The sequence below is a fragment of the Ranitomeya variabilis genome, chromosome 5, assembly GCF_051348905.1.
Source record: "Ranitomeya variabilis isolate aRanVar5 chromosome 5, aRanVar5.hap1, whole genome shotgun sequence".
Lineage (NCBI taxonomy): Eukaryota > Metazoa > Chordata > Amphibia > Anura > Dendrobatidae > Ranitomeya > Ranitomeya variabilis.
Window position 1 is genome coordinate 336,929,762 of NC_135236.1, and position 24,715 is coordinate 336,954,476.

At 41.3% G+C, this 24,715-nt stretch overlaps 1 protein-coding gene across 1 annotated transcript in view; it reads right to left on the bottom strand.

The window, feature by feature from the left end:
• SYPL1 (synaptophysin like 1) overlaps positions 1–24,715 on the bottom strand; it is a 27,175-nt gene continuing 2,460 nt past the window's right edge. Inside the window, exons 3-6 of the mRNA XM_077264768.1 lie at positions 22,572–22,690; positions 8,789–8,993; positions 4,014–4,196; positions 1–2,103 (exon numbers count right to left, since the gene is read on the bottom strand). Coding sequence (XP_077120883.1) covers positions 1,978–2,103; positions 4,014–4,196; positions 8,789–8,993; positions 22,572–22,690 — 633 coding nt within the window. The 3' untranslated portion in view covers positions 1–1,977. The remainder of the gene's footprint in view (positions 2,104–4,013; positions 4,197–8,788; positions 8,994–22,571; positions 22,691–24,715) is intronic.

Below are 24,715 nucleotides of genomic sequence, written 5' to 3' on the forward strand. Positions count from 1 at the left end.
GGTACTCAACAGTTTATTTTAGCACTTAACTGCACTGATAAAAAGTAACAAGTGAATAACCATAATTGATCACTTCCAGGGAGTAAAAATCTGTCCTGGTCATGTAATGGGACACACATGCACAGCTTGTTACAGTACAGAGGTAGTGGTATGTGTGTGATGTCGACATCCTAAATTGCAGTGGCTGTTAATGTCCCTGTAATCTTATTAACATATCGCACCTACAGCTTGGCAATTCGCTGACCACTACTTGTGACTACCTAAATGTTTTGTAAGAAGGCATCTGCATGTCCATTATATATCAGGTCAAACTTATCTCCACCAAAAGTAAATCTAGATTTCTGTTATATGAACACAAACGACAGATACAATAAAGTAAAATGGAGACTAACTTCACCATACAGTGAACAACATTTGCCAGACTGGAATAACCCTTTAATTAGTCTAACAACTGGTTATAAAGAATTACAAATAAAGAATGCATCGTTGCTTCTAAACAAGAGGAAAAAAAATTCAAAAATGTGCTAAGTAAAAAAAGCATGTGCTCAGAGATATTGCAGAACATTCTTATTACAGAAAATAGTATTACAGCAGTTTGGTAATCTTAGTACAGTACATTAATGCAAGACGTTTGACATAGGTTCAGCTATTTACATTAAGGTTTTAAAAATTCTTAGTGTCACTTTAATCTTTGGATGTGGGCTAAGATTTTATAATAGCATGTAAAAGACAAAAACGAAAAAAGACAAACAAAAGTTTGCCAGAACTAATCCACTAACGCCATTCACAGAGCCATCAAAATTCACTTCACACCAGAAGTACATACAAGTGGTGTAACCATGTACATTTTTGCAGAAATTTTCAAATAAGTATTAGATTAGGATCACCCCGCGCTGCTCTATATTTGGACTTTTAAATAACACATTCCTATTATCGGATTCTGATTATATATTTGGCACGAGACCAAGTATTTAAAAACCATATAATCAGTAATCACCATTTTCCTTGACCAGTAGGACGGTATGCAAGTGACACGTTGCACACATTCTCAAAACCTGAGTTAGTAAAAAAACAAAAAAAAATTGCATTCTTTGGAGGCTTTGTGACATTTATCAAAATAGCATTTCTCATACCTTTCATACTGTATTATTTTATCATTTGGTTGATCATCAAATCAGTAAATAACAGTTTTCCACACTGTAGTGTATGGAAATTGTTTATGCACACTCTCCAATGTTAGAATAGTTTTACAGGGTTGTCTCTTCCTTTATGCTGGGTCTAGACATGCCGGCCATTAAAATGGCTGCTGACTGGCTACAAGCAGGTCAAATTGGCAGGCGACTAAAGTTCCAAGAACACAAAACGATTATTCTGTGCGCATAGAATGTCATGTCATCGACAGCACATCTCTAGTTCACACAGGACAATGTCCTGCAAAGAATGAGTATTTTTAAGCAAGCTAAAGATCATCTCTCAAAAGTGAACAATGGTTTTGATTGTTCGTTGGGATTTTGTTAGCCGACTTGTATGGGCAGGTTAGTTGGGCTCAAACTTTCCTTAAAACATTTGAGCCACAATTATAGACCTGTCTAAATGAGCACTAAAAGATGCTGCTGTAAGTAGCAAAATACCATTTCCATTCCTTTAAAAGGATCGACTTTATAACTTTTTTTTATTTATATACTTTAGATGGAATTATTTGAAAGTAAAGTCTCATTATCATTACATTTTAGGTACTGAAAACGAGGGGTAACTATTTTGACATTTTACATAAGAGGCAAGATTCACCTCCAAATGACCTTTACCATGAAGATGTACTATATAATCACATTTTAAGGCTTTTATATAACAAGAAAAAAATAAAAAAAGTATCACAAGCCCAGTAGAAAATTCCAAATACTACCCATTTTTTTGGCTACTTGCTCCTAAGAGACAAAATTGGCATTTTTTTTTAACAGACGGACATTTGAACTTTCATTACATCGAAGAAGGTGGCGGGCCTTGTTCAGGGTTGTCTGGTTGTGGTGGAGTGTGTAGGTTGGTTTCTTTATAGGCAAACCATGCATTTCCTGCCCACAAAATCAAGTTCAAGAACCCAAAAGCCTGAAAAAAAAAAAAAAAAGCAATTAAAATCAGTTTGAGAAACAGGTCATAGGGCATGTAATGGCAATATATTTAATTGTAATTTGATGCAAAAAATTAAAAAACAGCAATAAGCCAAATTAATAGTACTTGTAACCTGGCATAATACATCTTGTGTAGGAAATACGTGAACTGTTAATTACAGATATTAGATGGGTCTCATTTATTAGAAATAGGCCAATGTAATTTTTAGATCATTTTATTTTGCAAACTGAATAGCCACCGCTATTACATTCAAGTTTCCAGTGGCCCCCAGTCCACTAGCCAAAACCGCATGGACCAGGGATCGTCCTGTCGAACGCCTGCCCTCCTTTTAACGTGGGTATAACGCTACTCAAACACAGGGTAGGGTAAAACAGTGTGGCAATGCTTTATTGAACCACTAAACAGGCAGATAACATGTAGAACAGTCCCAGAAAAATATCCCAAGATTGTGCACATTAGAGTCTCACCCTTCCGCTGACTCTCCGGAGTAATGGTAGCTGTTACTTCAGAGCTCCTAGGGTCAAGGTAATGACAAGCTTAGGAAGATGACAGTCCATTGAGGTACAAGACCTGTTGACTTGAGGGACACAACCTGGCTTCTCTGAACATCTCCATGGAGCCAGGCAACTGGTGGGTCCCAATCCTGGCTTTCTCCAAACATATCCACGGTTCAATGGAGAAGATTTGTATTCTTACAACCGGTGCAGAGGTCCCGTAGATTATTTCAGGTAGAATGATAGATCCGTGTCCCTCATGATGGAGCCATAATGTATTGGCAACTGTCCTGTAGGGTCCTCTGGATATTTGGAGGTATTGGGAGAATCTCTGGCTGTCTCTCTATATACAGAGGCATGTAACCTATTTTTATACTTAAGTGTTCTTCATTCAGTATTCCACTTCTTGTAGGTTATAGCGGAGCAAATAGCAGCCTGTTCCACTCATTGATCACCCTCATGGTCAAAAAGTTCTCTCTAATATCTAATCTGTATCTTCCCCTTTTAGTTTCACTCCATTACTTCTCGTGTTTCCATGTTTAATTAGAACCAGGAATTAGTCCTACAGTTAATCGTATTTCCAGGAGGTCCATCATGACAGCACCATTACATTTTCTCCCATGAATTTCAAATACTTGTGAGAAATTAACACGTGTGTGGGAATGCAATAAAATAGAGTTGCATCCATCCGGGTGTGGTGATTGGTAAAACACTGAGTGTGAGGTGGAGGGGGGCTTTTAACCTCTCGTGTGTTTCCTATCGCTAGACAACGAGAAGGACTACCTCTTGTCGTGCTGTCATGACAAGACTCCTGGAAACAATTACCGGTAGGACTAATTCCTATTTTCCCTTAATAGAGACCTTAATTTAAAAACTGCATTGTGTGTTTAATGGTGTTTTTTTGTCTAGTATACATTTTTTTTGGTGATCTGAAACATTTAATTGTTACAAACCTGCCACACAGTTAGCTAAAAATTGTTTTTCCAATTAGATTTCACTAAAGGGAATTTGGGAGAAACTTTTACACCTCCAAACCAATTATATGAAAGTATAGTTCTTTAAAAAAGGCAAGTTGATCCCTTTATTATCCCAAAAGCAATGCTCTAAAACAGCGAAACATTGCATTTGGAAGTAGTGTAACTTGGAAGTATATTGGGGTGTGATGATGCATTCACAGCTCCTTAGAATCACTGGTTTTACTGAGATACAGATATACATACACACATTATACATACCAACTATACATTAGATTATGTACCAATGAGGCTACAAGGTATGTGTGCGTGTAGGAAACAAAAAATACGAACCCCATATGGCTGCATCAATGGAAAGACATTACAGTCAGCAAAGTGAGATTATCTCATACAGCGTTAAGATGCACAATATACATACCACAGATATGTTTAGACTTCCCATGCGCGATTCAGAAAGTGGAACACACTGTAATTTTGGCAAACACTGATGTGATGCAATATGCTCTGGGTCGGTACTGGTTTTAATATCAGTCAATCCTTTAGCCCATGCAGAGGAACTCACAAGCCACATAAAGGCAAAAATTACTGTTATGATGAAATCCTAAAAAAAATAAAAAAAATGATATGGACCATACACAATTTTTTCTTTATTACAGAGCAGATTACACTGAAAGGCAACATTTTCACAGATTTATGCTGCTGAAACCACTGATGTATTTACACAGCTCAAAAATAAGCTAGGAACTAAGTAAAGTCAAAGGGGCAGGTCCAGTGATCTTCTCACCCTAATTAGCCCCTTAGTGACCAGGCCAAATTTTTCAAATATGACGTGACACTATGTGGCATTATCTCTGGAATGTTTCAACATATCCCACTGATTGAGATTATTTTTTTGTGACACATTTTATAATAATGGTCAATTTGGGTCGATATTTTTATAAATAAACACAAAACACACAGAAATTTGACAAGTCTCTAATATTAGCAATTTTCAAACTTTGAATGATTAGCCCCTTAATTCAGAGTCCTACCATACAAAATAGTTAACATTTACCTCACGTCTACGTTACATCAGCACCTTCTGTAAAATATTCTTAGATTTTGTTAGGATTAGAAATTTACAACTTTTTGGGGGACCTATTAAGTCTTGAAGTGACTTTGGGGCAAATATTGTACTGGAAACCCCCAAAAAGTGACACCATTTAAAAAAAAAACAGGAATTAATGCAAAGTGGCATGACTGGAGAGAAAAGTTATTTTTCCCACCTAAATGTTGGTAACTTCTGAACATGTCACTATAGCCGGCCTTTACGATGGCAACCAGGAGAACGACACCATGATGATCTCAGGGTCCCAATGGGATTACAAAGGGAGTCCCCACACACAACCATCTAGATGCTACAGTCACTGACAGCAGCATTGAAGTGCTTAAACTGCCATGTTCGCTGCCAACCCCGATCGTGACTGATGCAGCAGGGCGTTGGCTATAATGTACAGCTGCTGCATTTTCAATCGGGGTTTGCTATGCACTTACATCTCAGGTCAGTTGTAAGTCGTCCACCCCTGGTATGAGATACTACAACATCACTCCCCTAAGCCTCTCCCTTTTAATCAAATAGGAGAACAAGGGAAGGAACATAGGAGCGTGAAAAAGAAAGGTAATACAATTGGCAAGTATGTAAAATGATGTCACACTACGGACAATGTAGCCTCATTTTTTTTTTTCTTTGCCATCTTTTAATGTAGTGCTTAAAAAGAAAAAAAAAAAACGACAACAGAAAACAAAGGTTAAACGGCAACAATCAAAGAAGAATGCAGCAGACACACTAGTGCTATTTTTTGCCACGTTTTCTGAAGCCATGCCCCCTTCCCATTGGCACAGTCTCAACTGCCCATCACCTTCCACAAGCCTCAAAACGTGCCTTTGTTCATATACTGTATAGCATAAAGCAGTAAAGGCTAAATCAATGACTGACAGGCTGCTGTATACCCGTGCATTGATAGCGGCCCGTCGACCATGGCTATAGTGTGTGTGTGTGTGTGTGTGTGTGTGTGTGTGTGTGTGTGTGTGTGTGTGTGTGTGTGTGTGTGTGTGTGTGTGTGTGTGTGTATATACAGGTAGTCCTCGACTTACGTCGTTGATCCGTTCTTACACGGCGTCGTAAACCAAATTTCGATGTAAGTCGGACCATACATTCATACAGTACTGTACCATAATAACAGTACAGTACTGCAAACACTTAGCCTATCCAAACACCTATCCTAACACAGTACCCTACATAATTAGGGTGTTATGGCGTGCAGGAGACTCGTTTTCCTCGTGTAACCGGGTACAGTGTACAGTACTGGACTCTATTGCATGTAGTTCGACTTACGACGCAAACCGTGTAAGTCGGAACGAGGCTTTGTATAAAGCGTTGTAACCACGAAACGATGTAACTCGAGACCGTTGTAACCCGAGGACTAACTGTGTATATGTATATGTATATATATATATATATATATATATATATATATATATATATATATATATGTGTGTGTGTATGCGCGTGTGTGTGTGTATATATATATACATATGTGTATGTGTATGCGTGCGCGCGTGTGTGTGCATGTATGTATGTGTATAAATTTTCTTTGTGCCATTTTGGCTCATACAAAAGTTAAGCCATAGTGCTTCCTCCCCTTATATTCAGAGTAGTAAAAAAATCAGTTTGAGAATACATAATATAATATTACTGTTTTGAAAATGGTCATAAAGAAAGGGTAAGGACATACTTCTGAATGCAAAGCTTACTTACCACTAACATCCATCATATAATCCAAGCAGCAATAAGAAGAATGTAGATCATTAGCTTCCTTTATTGTATGTGACTTAGATGAGCACAAAACAAAATCAAGGAGAAACAAACAAGAGCCATCTCCCAATATCCCCCCTCGTTTCCCCAGTGCCTATTGTGTGTGTTATGTTGCCATTAGTACTAGGAATATATGAACAACTGTCCTAACCCGCCAACTTCCTCACAATCTGTGTTAGGCGGTAGATCAGCGACTGGCGCAGGGGTCCAGGTGTGAAATCCCACCGTGGACAATATCTACAAAGGTTTTTTGTATGTTCTCCCCACATTGATGCAGAGTCAGAGTACTCTACATTCCTCACACACGCCAAAGACATACTAATAGGGCATTTAGATTGTGAGCCCCATTGGGGATTCTGTGGTGAGGCTACTTAGACCTAAAATAACATTTTCAAATTCGATACAGGCAAAAGTTGAAGTGGAGCTTGATGAAAGGAATAGCTCCTTTAGGAAAGCAGTGGGTCGACAAGGGGATACTCTGATAATTAGTAGAACACGTTCCTTTGTACATGCATAATCCTTCAAAACAGGTATCCAAAAGTGATAATCATGTACCATAAGAACTATAAAACTAACCACAGGTTACATTCTCTCAAAGTTAGATGGGCATCAATACATGATGTGCTTATTTTCTGTGACTTAAAAACACATTTTAGGAAATAAAAAAATTAAAACAAACTGAATCCAAATGGTGATCAATAGGGAGATTCTTGAATACGCTGCAGAAAAGCAGTATGAAAATGACTTGGGACACAACCTTTACCTGGTAACAGGCAATGTAAAAAAAAAAAAAAAAAAAAAAATTGCCCCTGCACTGACTCCACTTCAATTTGAGTCATAATTGATGGCTGAAATATTAATCATGTTATACAGTAAGGTGCAGAAATAATTGGACAGTGACCGAGTCTTCGTGATTTGGGCTCTGCATGCCACTATTTACGGCATTTAAAATCAAACAACTTAGAAGCAAATCAGAATAGACTTTCAGGTTTAATTAAAGGTGTTGAATATTCTGGGAAATGTTTAGAAATAGCAACCACTTTCTAAAAAGCCTCTTCATTTCAGGGGTTCAAAAGTCATGGAGACTTGATGAATGAACGATCTGTAGGAAGATTGATCTTGTGCAAGCCTAAAGATAAACATAAGGGAGGGGAAGTAAGGGTGCTGTTCTGAGGTAGTACCTGGAAATGGACTTCCTGGTGGATCCAATTCTATTTCTCCAGTACCTCTCTCCAGACAGCATACCAGGAGTAGTACCAGAGAAAATAGCACCAGAGAGGATACAGAAGCCCTACAAGAATCACAGTCCTGGGCAAGAACCAGGATATAGATATCTATATCTCTCTCTCTATATATACCTATATATGGACTGATCTGTAAGATCAGAAGAAAGCAGACAATTTTAAAAATCTGCAAAGATTAATCACTGTAGTGATGCCCAATATATGCCTATAAATGGCAAACATTCAGTCTGAATGTAGTAGACAAGTTATACCACAGAGCCACTTGTATTTAGCGAGGATGCACCCACTAGTTGGGCTCTAACTGGGAGTATGCAAAACGCATATGTACCTGCTCAGAAACTGGCAAATCCTGGGGAGATTCACAAGTCTGCAGTCACACAGTGACTGCAGACTTATCACAATTTAACTTCTGTCAACCCGTCCAGTCATATGTCAAGGAAGAACTACCTCCTGGTGTGCGGTCACAAGGGATATTCTGGAAAAAGGCTTTTTTTCTTTTTACACAATTGTCCAATCACCATTGGTGTTATTAAAAAGAGGCAGCTACATATTAAAGAACTTTAATCCCTAAACAGTAAACGCCAATTGGGATGGGACTACCCACAAATTAAAGGAAAATAATTTCCAGTTTTGGGCTGTACTAACCGAAATGATGATCCTTAATCCAATATAAAAAGTGTTTTTTATTTCACAACGAGTTTCCACGCTGAACTGGTATCTTTCTCAAGTGAAAAAACAACTGTACCCAGGAGTTGTGCCTACAGAAGGCGCTCAAGGGAGATTACCTGGGTTTGATACCTTTATAAAATGATATATTACCTAATGGTCTGGTGTGCGCTGTTTCCCTACCCTCAAATTAAAGTCGAGAGACAGTCAGCACTTTAAGCCCATAATGATTATTTAACTGACTATTTTGGTAAACTGCTAAAGTGCCAAAACTTGTCCCTGTCCAAATATTTCTGGACCCAATTGTACGTATTAAGCTCACGGATACGGAACAGAGCAATCATTCCATTGTCTTACTGGAGTTAATGACCAATATAATTGCACTGTTCATAGAATTTCAGCATTACATAGTTTATACAAAATACTTACAATTAATGGCAGTTTGCTAGGGTTCTGATAAAGATGTCTGAATCCAAGATACAAGACAAGAGCACCAATACAGTAAAGAAAAGCAAGAACTGCAATTGTAACATAAAATTCAGCAGAGGAAGAAAAATCACCACTAAGGTGCCATTCTTTCAGTGTTTCTCCACAGAAGCCTTCTTTAAATCCAGAAAATTTGACATTATTTAACCTAAAGGCAAACCATAAGGAAAATTAGTATTGCATTTATATCGATATACAAAAGATATACTAATGATAAGTTTATCTGCTTACAACCTACATATTCCGGATTAACCCCTTCCTAGCTGGATTTTTTTTTATTTTTTAATTGTGCCTTTGCTTTAGTCCTCTTCCAAAAGTTTAAAAAAATAAAATAAAATAATAATGATATTTTTCCATACACAGCCACAAGAGGATGTATTTTTTGTAGTTTTCAATAACAAAATACATTTTACTATTCAAGTGTACTAGAAAATCGGGGGAAAAAATCCAAGTGCTGTGAAATTGGTAAACAAAAAATATCCCTGCAATTCTCAATTTTTTGCACGGCATTCATTGTGCTCTAAAAGCGACTTGACAATATGATTCACTGGGTCAGTATGACAACAGTGATACATTTTGGGGTAGATATGACAGTTGGATGCTATGTTTTGAGGCGGAGTTATGGAGACAGACTGCACCATGGGAGTTTCAGGTTTTTTTCCCCTTCCTCTTTTCGGAGTTTGGTTTAATTCTTTTAATATTTTCATAAACTATTAGATTTCCTTTGGGTACTTTAACCTGTGATTGTCTAATCACTTCAACCTATGTACTGCCCAGCCACATGTTGGTCTTCATTGGAACCTTCAGCGGGCCTCCCGGCTGACATGGCAATCCATCGGCATTACACAATCATGTTCCATGGGAAAAGAGGAGCACATGGAATGACACTCCTGGTACACATCCTTTAAATCAGAGGTCCCCAACCGCCGGTCCGCGGACCGGGACCGGGCCGTTGGGGTTTTTCAGCCGGTCCGCGGCGCCCCTGTTCAGCGGTCACGTGGGACCGCTCATTAGAGAAATGAATAGGCTGCTCCACCTCCCATAGGGGCGGAGCCGCCTATTCATTTCTCTAATGAAGCGGTGCCGGTGACCGCTGATAGAGAAAGAGGCTGCGGCGGCACCGAAGACAGGCAGGGGGAAGGAGCGGGACGCCGGGAGCAGGTAAGTATCGCATATTCACCTGTCCTCGTTCCCACACGCCGAGCGCTGTCTCCATCTTCCTGGCGTCTCTCTCTCCGCACTGACTGTGCAGGTCAGAGGGCGCGATGACGCATATAGTGTGCGCGCCGCCCTCTGCCTGATCAGTCAGTGCGGAGAGACGCCGGGAAGATGGCGCCGAGGAGCTGCAAGCAAGACAGGTGAGTATGTGTTTTATTATTTTTATTGCAGCAGCAGCAGCACAGCTATGGGGCAATAATGGACGGTGCAGAGCACTGTATGGCACAGCTATGGGGCAATTATGGAATGTGCAGAGCACTATATGGCACAGCTATGGGGCAATAATGGTGCAGAGCACTATATGGCACAGCTATGGGGCAATTATGAACAGTGCAGAGCACTGTATGGCACAGCTATGGGGCAATAATAAACGGTGCAGAGCACTATATGGCACAGCTATGGGGCAATAATGGTGCAGAGCACTATATGGCACAGCTATGGGGCAATAATGGTGCAGAGCACTATATGGCACAGCTATGGGGCAATAATGGACGGTGCAGAGCACTATATGGCACAGCTATGGGGCAATGGGGCAGAGCACTATATGGTACAGCTATGGGGCAATAATGGTGCAGAGCACTATATGGCACAGCTATGGGGCAATTATGAACAGTGCAGAGCACTGTATGGCACAGCTATGGGGCAATAATAAACGGTGCAGAGCACTGTATGGCACAGCTATGGGGCAATAATAAACAGTGCAGAGCACTGTATGGCACAGCTATGGGGCAATAATGGTGCAGAGCACTATATGGCACAGCTATGGGGCAATAATGGTGCAGAGCACTATATGGCACAGCTATGGGGCAATAATGGTGCTCCCACTCATTCTGAACCTATGGTAAGTTGAATCACATTCTCATTATAAATGTCATAATTATATGATAAGTATGCACTAAGCTCCATCCCTCCATAACCCCACCCCCATATGACCAAAGCCCCGCCCCTGCCCCACCCCCACCGGGCCATGGAAAACTGGTCTTGCTTAAAGCCGGTCCCTGGTGCAAAAAAGGTTGGGGACCTCTGCTTTAAATGATGCAGTTAAGAGTTTAACATCTGCATTTTAAGAGAACCTGTCAGCAGGATTTTGCCAAGTTGATCCTGAACCTACTGAACCGCCGCACAACCAGCTCTGCCCTCTCCTAGTGTATCATCACCCATGCCCTGCAGATTGTGAGCCCTCGCGGGCAGGGTCCTTCCTCCTTATGTACCCGTGTGCCTTGTTTTTTGCTCATGTTTAATGTATTTGTCTATATTTGACCCGCATTTCACATGTAAAGCGCCATGGAATAAATGGCGCTATAAAAATGAATAATAATAATAATAATAAAAGTAATCTACAGACATTGTCAGATTGGCAGTGTTAAACTGATTAAAATGATACCTGGGGTGAAGAAATCTGGTAAGTTTTCTGTTAATGAGATGCCGATGCTCCAGGGCGGGACTGCAGGCGGAGTCTTCTCTTCCTGCTCTAAGCCAGAGAAGCCAAGGAGAGACCTTCCACAGGCCACCACAAAGCACAAACATGTTCCTCATCATAGAGACAGACTGCTTGTGCCTAAGGCTACTTTCACACTAGCGTCGGTACGGGGCCGTCGCCATGCGTCAGCCCGACGTACGTTGTGAAATAAATGTACAACGGGGGCAGCGGATGCAGTTTTTCAACGCATCCGCTGCCTCATTGTAATGTCCAGGGAGGAGGGGGCGGAGTTTCACGGTCGAAAATGGCAGATGCGATGCACAAAAAAACGTTACATGTAACCTTTTTTTGTACCGACGGTCCGCCAAAACATGACGCATCCGTTGCACGACGGATGCGACGTGTGGCCATACGCCGCAATGCGTTGCTAATGCAAGTCTATGGAGAAAAAATGCATCCTGCGGGCAACTTTGCAGGATGCGTTTTTTTCTCCAAAACGACGCATTCTGACGTACAGCAAACAACGCTAGTGTGAAAGTAGCCTAAGGCTAGGTTCACATTGTGTTAACAGCAGCCCGTTCAACACATACGGTAACGGGCTGCTGTTAACGCAAGTGCCAGCATGACATCGCGCTAGCGCAGATAGAGCATCTGCGAGCTCTATCTGCGCTAGCAGTGACGGCCCTGGAAACGCTGCAGCCCGCGTCCGTCACTCAATGACGGCACATCGCTAGCGCACGCTCATTGTGTTACATGTAACTTTTTTTTGTGCCAACGGTCCGCCAAAACACAACGCACCCGTCGCACGACGGATGCGACGTGTGGCCATATACGTCGCAATGCGTCTCTAATGCAAGCCTATGGAGAAAAAACATCCTGCGGGCAACTTTGCAGGATGCGGTTTTTCTCCAAAACGACGCATAGCGACGGACAGCAAGCGACGATAGTGTGAAAGTAGCCTCATTGTGAGCATTTACATTACATGTAACTCCGGAACTCCGCCCCCTCCTCCCCGGACATTACAATGGGGCAGCGGATGCGTTGAAAAACTGCATCCGCTGCCCCCGTTGTTCATTTTCACAACGTGCATCGGTACGTCGGGCCGACACATGGCGACGGCCCCGTACCGACGCTAGTGTGAAAGTAGCCTTACATGAAATAGAGATTTGGCAGGTAGAGCGATTTTTTTTCTCTCCAAAATGTAACTATAGTTTTGGAAAGGTGTAAATCTATCATAGCTTCCCATTTCAGCTTCTGACACAATCTGATACTCTCTGATTGCAGATATTTTTATTCTATTTTAAATACAGGAACATACTCTTATCTACGCAAGGAATGCAGGGACGGGGTGAGTGCTCGCCATCATCTTTTGTAAACTGAATCCTTTGCTTTCTGCCTAAAGCTTTATAAAAGAAGATCACACCGCACACTAATCCTGCCTGCAAGACCGCCAGGAAAGAAAAGATAAAAAAGACAACCACCTTTAATTGAACAGGAGATGTCAACCTACTATGGAGATTAGACATTGGTTCTAACTATATCCAGGCTTAAAGGGGTTGTCCACTACTAGGACAACCCCTTAAACGAAATGTTTCACCCCGATAAAAGAGCCTGTACTCCCCTCCCGAGCCGGAACTCGGGGTCTCAGGGCTGTTATGCTGTGGAATGACATGTGATACCCGGCGCCCAGTTAGCGCCGGTGTTACTGTAATAGCCTTCGAACAAACTGAACATGAAGAGGAAGTCCAGGCTGCGGCTGATCTCTAGCCTCCGCTTCACGTTCAGCTCGTATGAAGGCAGAGAGTGATGCCAGTGCTGATTGGGTGCCAGCGTCACAACACCGCATCAGAGCCCTGGGGAGAGTGAATGCCAACACCACGGGAATGCCGGCACATGAGGCAAGTATAGGCTTTATTATTTTATCAGGGCTGAACATTTAGTTTAAGAAGGGGTGTCCTAGTAGTGACCAGTCCCCTTTAAAGAACTAAACACATTGGCAAGCTGGCCTTTTTTTTTTGTTTGTTTTAACATTGCTAGCTGTGCACAATAGATGAAATGATAACTGTGTGGGTGGTTAGAAAAGGAGACGGTGGGGAGAGAGGTCGAGTTCCTAGTTTTGCAAAATATAAAAGCACTTAAACAGTCCATGAGTCACACCCCAACAATAAGGCAAATGTATGCTTTATTGTTGCCAATTATGTTAATCTAAAATCACTATACAGAGCAGCAAAGTGCGTTAAATTGGCATATTGTATGGAATAAAATTATAATATAGTGAGTGAGTGGAGCCATGCCCACTCCGCATAGTCGGCACAGGCCACATCTAGCTCCGTTGTGTCTAGATTGGAGCTGCTCCTCTGAGGCATGACATCAATGGAAAGGGAGGATCCTCATGGATAGAGATGGGAGGGGGAAAATGAGAGAAGTGAGGTGCTGCTGCAGTAGAAGGGTATGTTTCCACGTGGCGTATTACATCAGGATTTGCTGCAGATTGGACACTGCGTACAGCCACAGCGGCCAGATGTTACAGCATAGTGCAGGGGATTTTATGAAATCCCATCTCCACTATAAGCGTATGGCCGCATCTGGCGGCCATGCATTTACACACATGCAGCTCGTCTTTCTAGACCGCAGCATGTCTATTTATGCTCCGCCTCCACAAGATAAATACCAAAGTCCTATGTATAGGATGTGGCGATTCCACCTGTGTTCAATGAACACTTCCAGAATCACCGCGCCTACAAAGGGGGGCGGCACTTTGGACGGAGCGGGGTATCCGCTGCGTCCAAAGCGCAGCCATTACGCCCCGTGGACACATACCCTAAGGCTGTGTATAGAGAAGAGTGAGGCGCTGCAGGTGGAGGCTGTGTATAAGGCCACATTCAGTATTTGGTCAGTATTTTACCTCAGTATTTATAAGCCAAAACCACGAGTGGGAGGAAAATATATAAGTGGTGACGTGTTTTTAATAAACTTTTCCTCTGTTTTACTCCAAGTTTTAGCTTACAAATACGGAGGTAAAAATACTGACCAAATAACGTGAGAACGAGGTCTAATACAGGAGGAGATGACACACAGGTACATGCTATACACACACACACACGAGGAGATGACACGTACATGCTATACACACACACACACACACGAGGAGATGACACAGGTACATGCTATACACACACACACACACGAGGAGATGACACAGGTACATGCTATACACACACGAGGAGATGACACAGATACATGCTATACACACACACACACACACGAGGAGATGACACAGGTACATGCTATACACACACACACGAGGAGATGACACAGGTACATGCTATACACACACGAGGAGATGACACAGATACATGCTATACACACACACACGAGGAGATGACACAGGTACATGCTATACACACACACGAGGAGATGACAGGTATTTATCTAATATATAAAGGTGTGTGTGTGTGTGTGTGTGTGTGTGTGTGTGTGTGTGTGTGTGTGTGTGTGTGTGTGTGTGTGTGTGTGTGTGTGTGTGTGTGTGTGTGTGTGTGTGTGTGTGTGTGTGTGTGTGTGTGTGTGTGTGTATGTCCGGGATTGGCATCTGAACCGTCGCAGCTACAGCCACAAAATTTTGCACAGTCACACGTCTGGACCCCGAGAGCGTCATAGGCTATGTTGTGAGGTGAAATTTTAACCCCGTGCTTTCCAATTCACCAAACAATTTTGCCCCTATCTACATAATGGGGAAAAAGTGAAAGGAAAAGTGTTGGAGGCGTCGCAGCTACAGGCACAAAATTTTGCACAGTCACACGTCTGGACCCAGAGAGCGTCAAAGCTATGTTGTGAGGTGAAATTTTAACCCCGCGCTTTCCAATTCACCAAACAATTTTGCCCCTATCTACATAATGGGGAAAAAATGAAAGGAAAAGTGTTGGAGGCAAATTAACAGCTGCCAGATGTGAACAAGGGGGACTTAAAGAATGACAGCGAAGGCGCCAAAGAGTATATACTGTACAGTTGCTAAGGTGGGGCCCCAACATGGGATAATCACCACACCACCACGGGGATATGAACACACACAAAATGCGCTACACACTACCACGTGCTCGAACACATATACCACCCTCAGCGCACATTTCACCACACATACACCAACCTCGCCACATAAAAGTCAAAACACAAAATTCGCCGCTCAAAACTCTCCACACGTGCAAAACTCACCTCATGGAAAACTCGCCACACGCAAAACTTGCACACGCAGAAAAATTGCCACATGCACAAAAGTTGCAACACATGCAAAAGTTGCCTCACACAAAACTTGCACATACTCAAAAGGCACCACACATAAAACTCGCCACGCGCAAAACTCGCCATGCGCAAAACTTGCTGCACACAACTTGCTACACTAACCTGTCACATGCAACTCGACACACAAAAAGTTGCTACACGCATGTCGCCACACAAAACTCATCTCACAAAAGTCGCTACATGCATGTCGCCACACGCAACTCAACACACACAACTTGACACACGAAACTCGCCCTAAAACACACACAAGACTGGTATTATCCTTCAAAAATAAAAATCTGATTAATAAGCAGACAAACTACAAGAGCAACAAATGTACCATATAGGAATCCGGCAGCTGTCAGTCACATGACCAGTCTATTATGTGTATGTGTGAGCTAATATATACTGCCAGGGGGGAGGGCTTCATGTTGGCTGGGGATTTATCAGGCTGCCAATTTAGCTTACAAATACTGAGGTAAAAATACTGACCAAATAACGTGTGAACGAGGGCTAATACAGGAGGAGATGACATACAGGTATATACTATATACAGGAGGAGATGACATACAGGTATATACTATATACAGGAGGAGATGACATACAGGTATATACTATATACAGGAGGAGATGACATACAGGTATATACTATATACAGGAGGAGATGACATACAGGTATATACTATATACAGGAGGAGATGACATACAGGTATATACTATATACAGGAGGAGATGACATACAGGTATATACTATATACAGGAGGAGATGACATACAGGTATATACTATATACAGGAGGAGATGACATACAGGTATATACTATATACAGGAGGAGATGACATACAGGTATATACTATATACAGGAGGAGATGACATACAGGTATATACTATATACAGGAGATGACATACAGGTATATACTATATACAGGAGATGACATACAGGTATATACTATATACAGGAGATGACATACAGGTATATACTATATACAGGAGATGACATACAGGTATATACTATATACAGGAGATGACATACAGGTATATACTATATACAGGAGATGACATACAGGTATATACTATATACAGGAGATGACATACAGGTATATACTATATACAGGAGATGACATACAGGTATATACTATATACAGGAGATGACATACAGGTATATACTATATACAGGAGATGAGATACAGGTATATACTATATACAGGAGATGACATACAGGTATATACTATATACAGGAGATGACATACAGGTATATACTATATACAGGAGATGACATACAGGTATATACTATATACAGGAGATGACATACAGGTATATACTATATACAGGAGATGACATACAGGTATATACTATATACAGGAGATGACATACAGGTATATACTATATACAGGAGATGACATACAGGTATATACTATATACAGGAGATGACATACAGGTATATACTATATACAGGAGATGACATACAGGTATATACTATATACAGGAGATGACATACAGGTATATACTATATACAGGAGATGACATACAGGTATATACTATATACAGGAGATGACATACAGGTATATACTATATACAGGAGATGACATACAGGTATATACTATATACAGGAGATGACATACAGGTATATACTATATACAGGAGATGACATACAGGTATATACTATATACAGGAGATGACATACAGGTATATACTATATACAGGAGATGACATACAGGTATATACTATATACAGGAGATGACATACAGGTATATACTATATACAGGAGATGACATACAGGTATATACTATATACAGGAGATGACATACAGGTATATACTATATACAGGAGATGACATACAGGTATATACTATATACAGGAGATGACATACAGGTATATACTATATACAGGAGATGACATACAGGTATATACTATATACAGGAGATGACATACAGGTATATACTATATACAGGAGATGACATACAGGTATATACTATATACAGGAGATGACATACAGGTATATACTATATACAGGAGATGACATACAGGTATATACTATATACAGGAGATGACATACAGGTATATACTATATACAGGAGATGACATACAGGTATATACTATATACAGGAGATGACATACAGGTATATACTATATACAGGAGATGACATACAGGTATATACTATATACAGGAGATGACATACAGGTATATACTATATACAGGAGATGACATACAGGTATATACTATATACAGGAGATGACATACAGGTATATACTATATACAGGAGATGACATACAGGTATATACTATATACAGGAGATGACATACAGGTATATACTATATACAGGAGATGACATACAGGTATATACTATATACAGGAGATGACATACAGGTATATACTATATACAGGAGATGACATACAGGTATATACTATATACAGGAGATGACATACAGGTATATACTATATACAGGAGATGACATACAGGTATATACTATATACAGGAGATGACATACAGGTATATACTATATACAGGAGATGACATACAGGTATATACTATATACAGGAGATGACATACAGGTATATACTATATACAGGAGATGACATACAGGTATATACTATATACAGGAGATGACATACAGGTATATACTATATACAGGAGATGACATACAGGTATATACTATATACAGGAGATGACATACAGGTATATACTATATACAGGAGATGACATACAGGTATATACTATATACAGGAGATGACATACAGGTATATACTATATACAGGAGATGACATACAGGTATATACTATATACAGGAGATGACATACAGGTATATACTATATACAGGAGATGACATACAGGTATATACTATATACAGGAGATGACATACAGGTATATACTATATACAGGAGATGACATACAGGTATATACTATATACAGGAGATGACATACAGGTATATACTATATACAGGAGATGACATACAGGTATATACTATATACAGGAGATGACATACAGGTATATACTATATACAGGAGATGACATACAGGTATATACTATATACAGGAGATGACATACAGGTATATACTATATACAGGAGATGACATACAGGTATATACTATATACAGGAGATGACATACAGGTATATACTATATACAGGAGATGACATACAGGTATATACTATATACAGGAGATGACATACAGGTATATACTATATACAGGAGATGACATACAGGTATATACTATATACAGGAGATGACATACAGGTATATACTATATACAGGAGATGACATACAGGTATATACTATATACAGGAGATGACATACAGGTATATACTATATACAGGAGATGACATACAGGTATATACTATATACAGGAGATGACATACAGGTATATACTATATACAGGAGATGACATACAGGTATATACTATATACAGGAGATGACATACAGGTATATACTATATACAGGAGATGACATACAGGTATATACTATATACAGGAGATGACATACAGGTATATACTATATACAGGAGATGACATACAGGTATATACTATATACAGGAGATGACATACAGGTATATACTATATACAGGAGATGACATACAGGTATATACCATATACAGGAGATGACATACAGGTATATACTATATACAGGAGATGACATACAGGTATATACTATATACAGGAGATGACATACAGGTATATACTATATACAGGAGATGACACAGGTGTATACTATATACAGGAGATGACCTACAGGTGTATACTATATATAAGGGAGATGACAAACATGTATATACTGAGGTGAAAATGAGAGGTGTGAGGGAGAAAATGAGAGGTGTGAGGGAGAAAATGAGAGGCGTGATGGGAAAATAAGAGAAGTGAGGTGCTATAACTAACCACAGATATTTACTATGCCCAGGCAATGCCGGGCTCTTCAGCTAGTATAGTATATAGTTATAAGGGTATGTGCACACGTTCAGGTTTTTTCGCGTTTTTTTCGCGATAAAAACTCATACATTATGCATCCTATCATTTAGAATGCATTCTGAATGTTTTGTGCACAGTGCGTTTTTTCCGCGAAAAAAACGCATCGCGGTAAAAAAAAGCAGCATGTTCATTAATTTTGCGTTTTTTTTCGCGTTTTTCCTGCTATTCTATGCATTGGGGAAAAAACGCAAAAAAAACCGCATAAAAAACGCGGTAAAATCGCGGAAAAAACGCATGCGGATTTCTGGCAGAAATGTCCGGTTTTTGTCAGGAAAATTTCTACCAGAAATCCTGACGTTTGCACATAGCCTTAAGGTTGAAGGAAGACTTTCACACTAGCGTAGGTTACCGACGCTAGCGTTCTCTGCGCCGCACAACGGGGGCAGCGGATGCATTTTTCCAGCGCATCCGCTGCCCCATTGTGAGGTGCGGGGAGGTGGGGGCGGAGTTCCGGCCGCGCATGCGCGGTTGGAAAAAGCGGACCATCGGCAGCAAAAAACGTTACATGTAACGTTTTTTGCTCCCGGCGGACCGCCGCAACCGTCTCACGACGGTTGCGACGTGTGTCAATGCGTCACTAATGTTAGTCAATGGGAAAAAAAACGCATCCTGCAAGCACTTTTGCAGGATGCGTTTTTTTAGCCAAAACGACGCATTGAGACGTATTGAAAAAAACGCTAGTGTGAAAGTAGCCTTAGTCCATCTAGTTCAACCCATAGCCTAACCTAACATGCCCTAACATGTTGATCCAGAGGAAGGCAAAAAAAACCCATGTGGCAAAGAGTAAGCTCCACATTGGGGAAAAAAATTCCTTCCCGACTCCACATACGGCAGTCAGACTAGTTCCCTGGATCAACGCCCTATCAAGGAATCTAAGTATATATAACCTGTAATATTATACTTTTCGAGAAAGGCATCCAGTCCCCTCTTAAATTTAAGTAATGAATCACTCATTACAACATCATACGGCAGAGAGTTCCATAGTCTCACTGCTCTTACAGTAAAGAATCCGCGTCTGTTATTATGCTTAAACCTTCTTTCCTCCAGACGTAGAGGATGCCCCCTTGTCCCTGTCTCAGGTCTATTATTAAAAAGATCAGCAGAAAGGTCTTTGTACTGTCCCCTCATATATTTATACATTAAAATAAGATCACCCCTTAGTCTTCGTTTTTCCAAACTAAACAGCCCCAACTGTAATAACCTATCTTAGTATTGCAGACCCCCCAGTCCTCTAATAACCTTGGTCGCTCTTCTCTGCACCCGCTCTAGTTCAGCTATGTCTTTCTTACACACCGGAGACCAGAACTGTACACAGTATTCTAAGTGTGGTCGAACTAGTGACTTGTATAGAGGTAAAATTACGTTCTCCTCATGAGCATCTATGCCTCTTTTAATGCATCCCATTATTTTATTTGCCTTTGTAGCAGCTGCCTGACACTGGCCACTGAATGTGAGTTTGTCATCCACCCATACACCCAGGTCTTTTTCATTGACGGTTTTGCTCAGAGTTTTAGAATTAAGCACATAGTTATACATCTTATTACTTTTACCCAAGTGCATGACCTTACCTTTATCCCCTTTAAAGCTCATTTGCCATTTATCAGCCCAAGCTTCTAGTTTACATAAATCATCCTGTACTATAAAATTGTCCTCCCCTGTATTAATTACCCTGCAGAGTTTAGTGTCATCTGCAAATATTGAAATTCTACTCTGAAAGCCCCCTACAAGGTCATTAATAAATATGTTAAAAAGAAGAGGGCCCAATACTGACCCCTGTGGTACCCCACTGCTAACCGCGACCGAGTCCGAGTGTACTCCATTAATAACCACCCTATTTGCTATACACACACACACGAGAAGATGACACAGGTACATGCTACACACACACACACACACACACACACACACACACACGGAGATGACACAGGAACATGCTAAACACACGAGGAGATGACACCGGTATTTGCCACACACACACACAAGAAGATGACACAGGTACATGCTATACACAGACACAGGTACATGCTATATACACACACACACACGAGGAGATGACACAGGTACATGCCACACACACACACACACGAGATGACACAGGTACATGCTAAACACACGACGAGATGACACCGGTATTTGCTATACACACACACACACACACACACACACACAAGAAGATGACACAGGTACATGCTATATACACGAAGAGATGACACAGGTACATGCTACACACACGAGCAGATGACACAGGTACATGCTAAACACGAGGAGATGACACAGGTACATGCTATACACACACACACACACACACACACACAAGATGATACAGGTACATGCTATATACACATGAGGAGATGACATGTATATAATATACGCAGGGGAGATTACATACAGGTATATACTGAGGGGAAAATGACAGGTCTGAGGTCAAAATGACAGATGCGAGGGAGGAAAAGACATGATGGGAAAATGAGAGAAGTGAGGCGCTATAACTAACCAGTTAGTTACTATTCCCAGAAAAGTAAGTGTGTGTGTGTGTGTGTGTGTGTGTGTGTGTGTGTGTGTGTGTGTGTGTGTGTGTGTGTGTGTGTGTGTGTGTGTGTGTGTATATATATATATATATATATATATATATATATATATATATATATATATATATATATATATATATATATATATATATATATATATATATATATATATATATATATTCGCGTTATCCACCATGGACACTGTTGCAGCTCTGCCATGTACCCAAGACCTTAGCTTGGGGCTGTCCCTAGAATATTTGCAAGACATTATATGCACACATCATAACTGGTAAACACACAATACCAGTCCGATATTACTTACCTAAAAGGATACCCAAATGAGGCTTCGATAGTTATATTTTCAGTCTTATTGCAGAACAGACGTAAACTAGTTTTTCCACTGTATCCACCACAAGTAGCAAACGAGAAGATTGAAAAAAACTATACAGAATAGAAAAAACAAAAACAAAAAAAAACCCACTTTGCATTATCAAGTTATACAGGAATCTTAACTTAACTGCTGGCACTGTGGTAAGTCCCAGAGAATTATCAATACCTAATAAGACAGAGGGACCTACATTTATCACACAGACAATGTAATTCAAATAGATTAAAAATAAAACAATGAGCACATTAGACAAAGGAGAAGCAAATGGGTGAGGCACAAATAGCAGCAAGAATTCAACTGAATAATTAAAGAGGTTGTCCAACACTATATCATCGGATCGGTTGGGTTCAGACAGCTGTCGATCAGCGGTTCTGTGTCAGCGTCCGGAACTGCATGATTGTGGAGCTGCTCCGTCTTCTTGTAGTAGCCGCAGCAGGGATGCACATCCGCCTCCTATTGATATCAATAGGAAGCAGATGTGCAGTACCCTGCCCGGGCCACTACAGCAGCACTAGAGCCTTTGCTATGCTGTGATCCAGAGCGTCTTTGCCGGTGGCCTCCTTGTGATGAGAAGCTTGTATTTTTTGTGGCCGTCGTTTCTGCTGCTGCGGTGAGGATCTACATATAGGAGATCCCTTCGGTTCCAGGTCACTCATACTAGGGGAATGCTGGTCGAGCTCCATCGGAAGCATTTTGACCTAAGGCTGTACTCCTTAAATAGTAGGGTTGGCGCGAATTACTGCCCGTGCATGCGCAGCAACTGCCCCCAGTAATGCAATGCGTGAAATCTCGATCGGGTCTTGCGCATGCGCAGAGCCGCTGAGAACGCCACCATAGTGGGACCGCCCCCAAGATGCCACCGCGCATCGGCGCGTGTGTATGCTGGACCCCGGAGCTCCCGGGAGGCCCCAGGTGCGCAGGCTTACGCTTTTGGGAGGCGGCTACCACATAATGGGACTGGCACCGCCTCCTTACCGAGAGGAACTCCCGCCGGGATATTGCTGTTGCATCGCAGTTTCTTACCTGGAGAGGCAGCCGCGACTCCTCCATGCCACCTCTCCCCACGCACCCTAGAGGCCTACTAGCCCCAGCGGTGGTGCCTCGTGTCACCGCCCCAGCCTAGGCAAGTAGACCCCCGTTGCCTGGATCAGACTGATTGGCCACGGAATCCCACGACGAATCGAGGTAGGCTTCTGTGGGTCTCCCATTAAGGACAGGAAACCAAACTGATGCGGGAGAGAGGTACCACCTTTTTATCTGTAGGTTTCATGTCCTTGGTGGGCGGATCCCCTCTCTGTGGTGCCGTCACGGGGGACAGAGAAACAGAGCAGTTCCAGCTGGCGGATGCCGACACAAAACAGGTGATCAGCAGAGGGGACAGGTGTCAGATCCAGACCGATCAGAAATTGTGGATCTATCCTAACAATAGGTCAGCAATGAAAAAAAAAAAATATTGGACAACCTCTAAGGATAAAATATATTATGTTTTAGTCAGAAAAATCAGAGAACAACATGATGATAGCTAAGGATGCCAGATATAGAGTGATACCAAAAAATCAAAGACTAAGTAGACATAGTTGTAGCGGATGAAATAAGCTCACCCACCCAGAAAGCACCAGAAGCCTGTTTCCTAAACAGTTTAGACAACCCCATCAGACGAAGGAGTTACAAAACCTGCAGTGGGTCTTTTTTTTTTTTTTTTCTACTCCAAGAGAACCTCTTTAAAAAGGAATCTGCCACCAGGTTTTTGCCACCAAACCTGGAATCAGAATGATGTAGAGACAGAGACCCTGATTCCAGCAATGTGTCTGCTGGGCTGCTTTCTGTAGACTTGATTAGAGATGGGCGAACCTGAACAGTAAAGTTCTGCGTCCGTACCGAACACCTACTGTTTGGGCATGGACACTGAACACGGGTTTCACCATGAAGTTCATGTTACTGTTCGGGTTCACCCCCCCAAACACCGGGTGTTTGTCATGTGTATGTTCCCACAATGTCAAATGGCAGTGTGAGCCAGCAGCTGTGATCAGAGGTATAACGTTTACCTCCCGTCATTGGTGTCGGTTGATGGGACTACA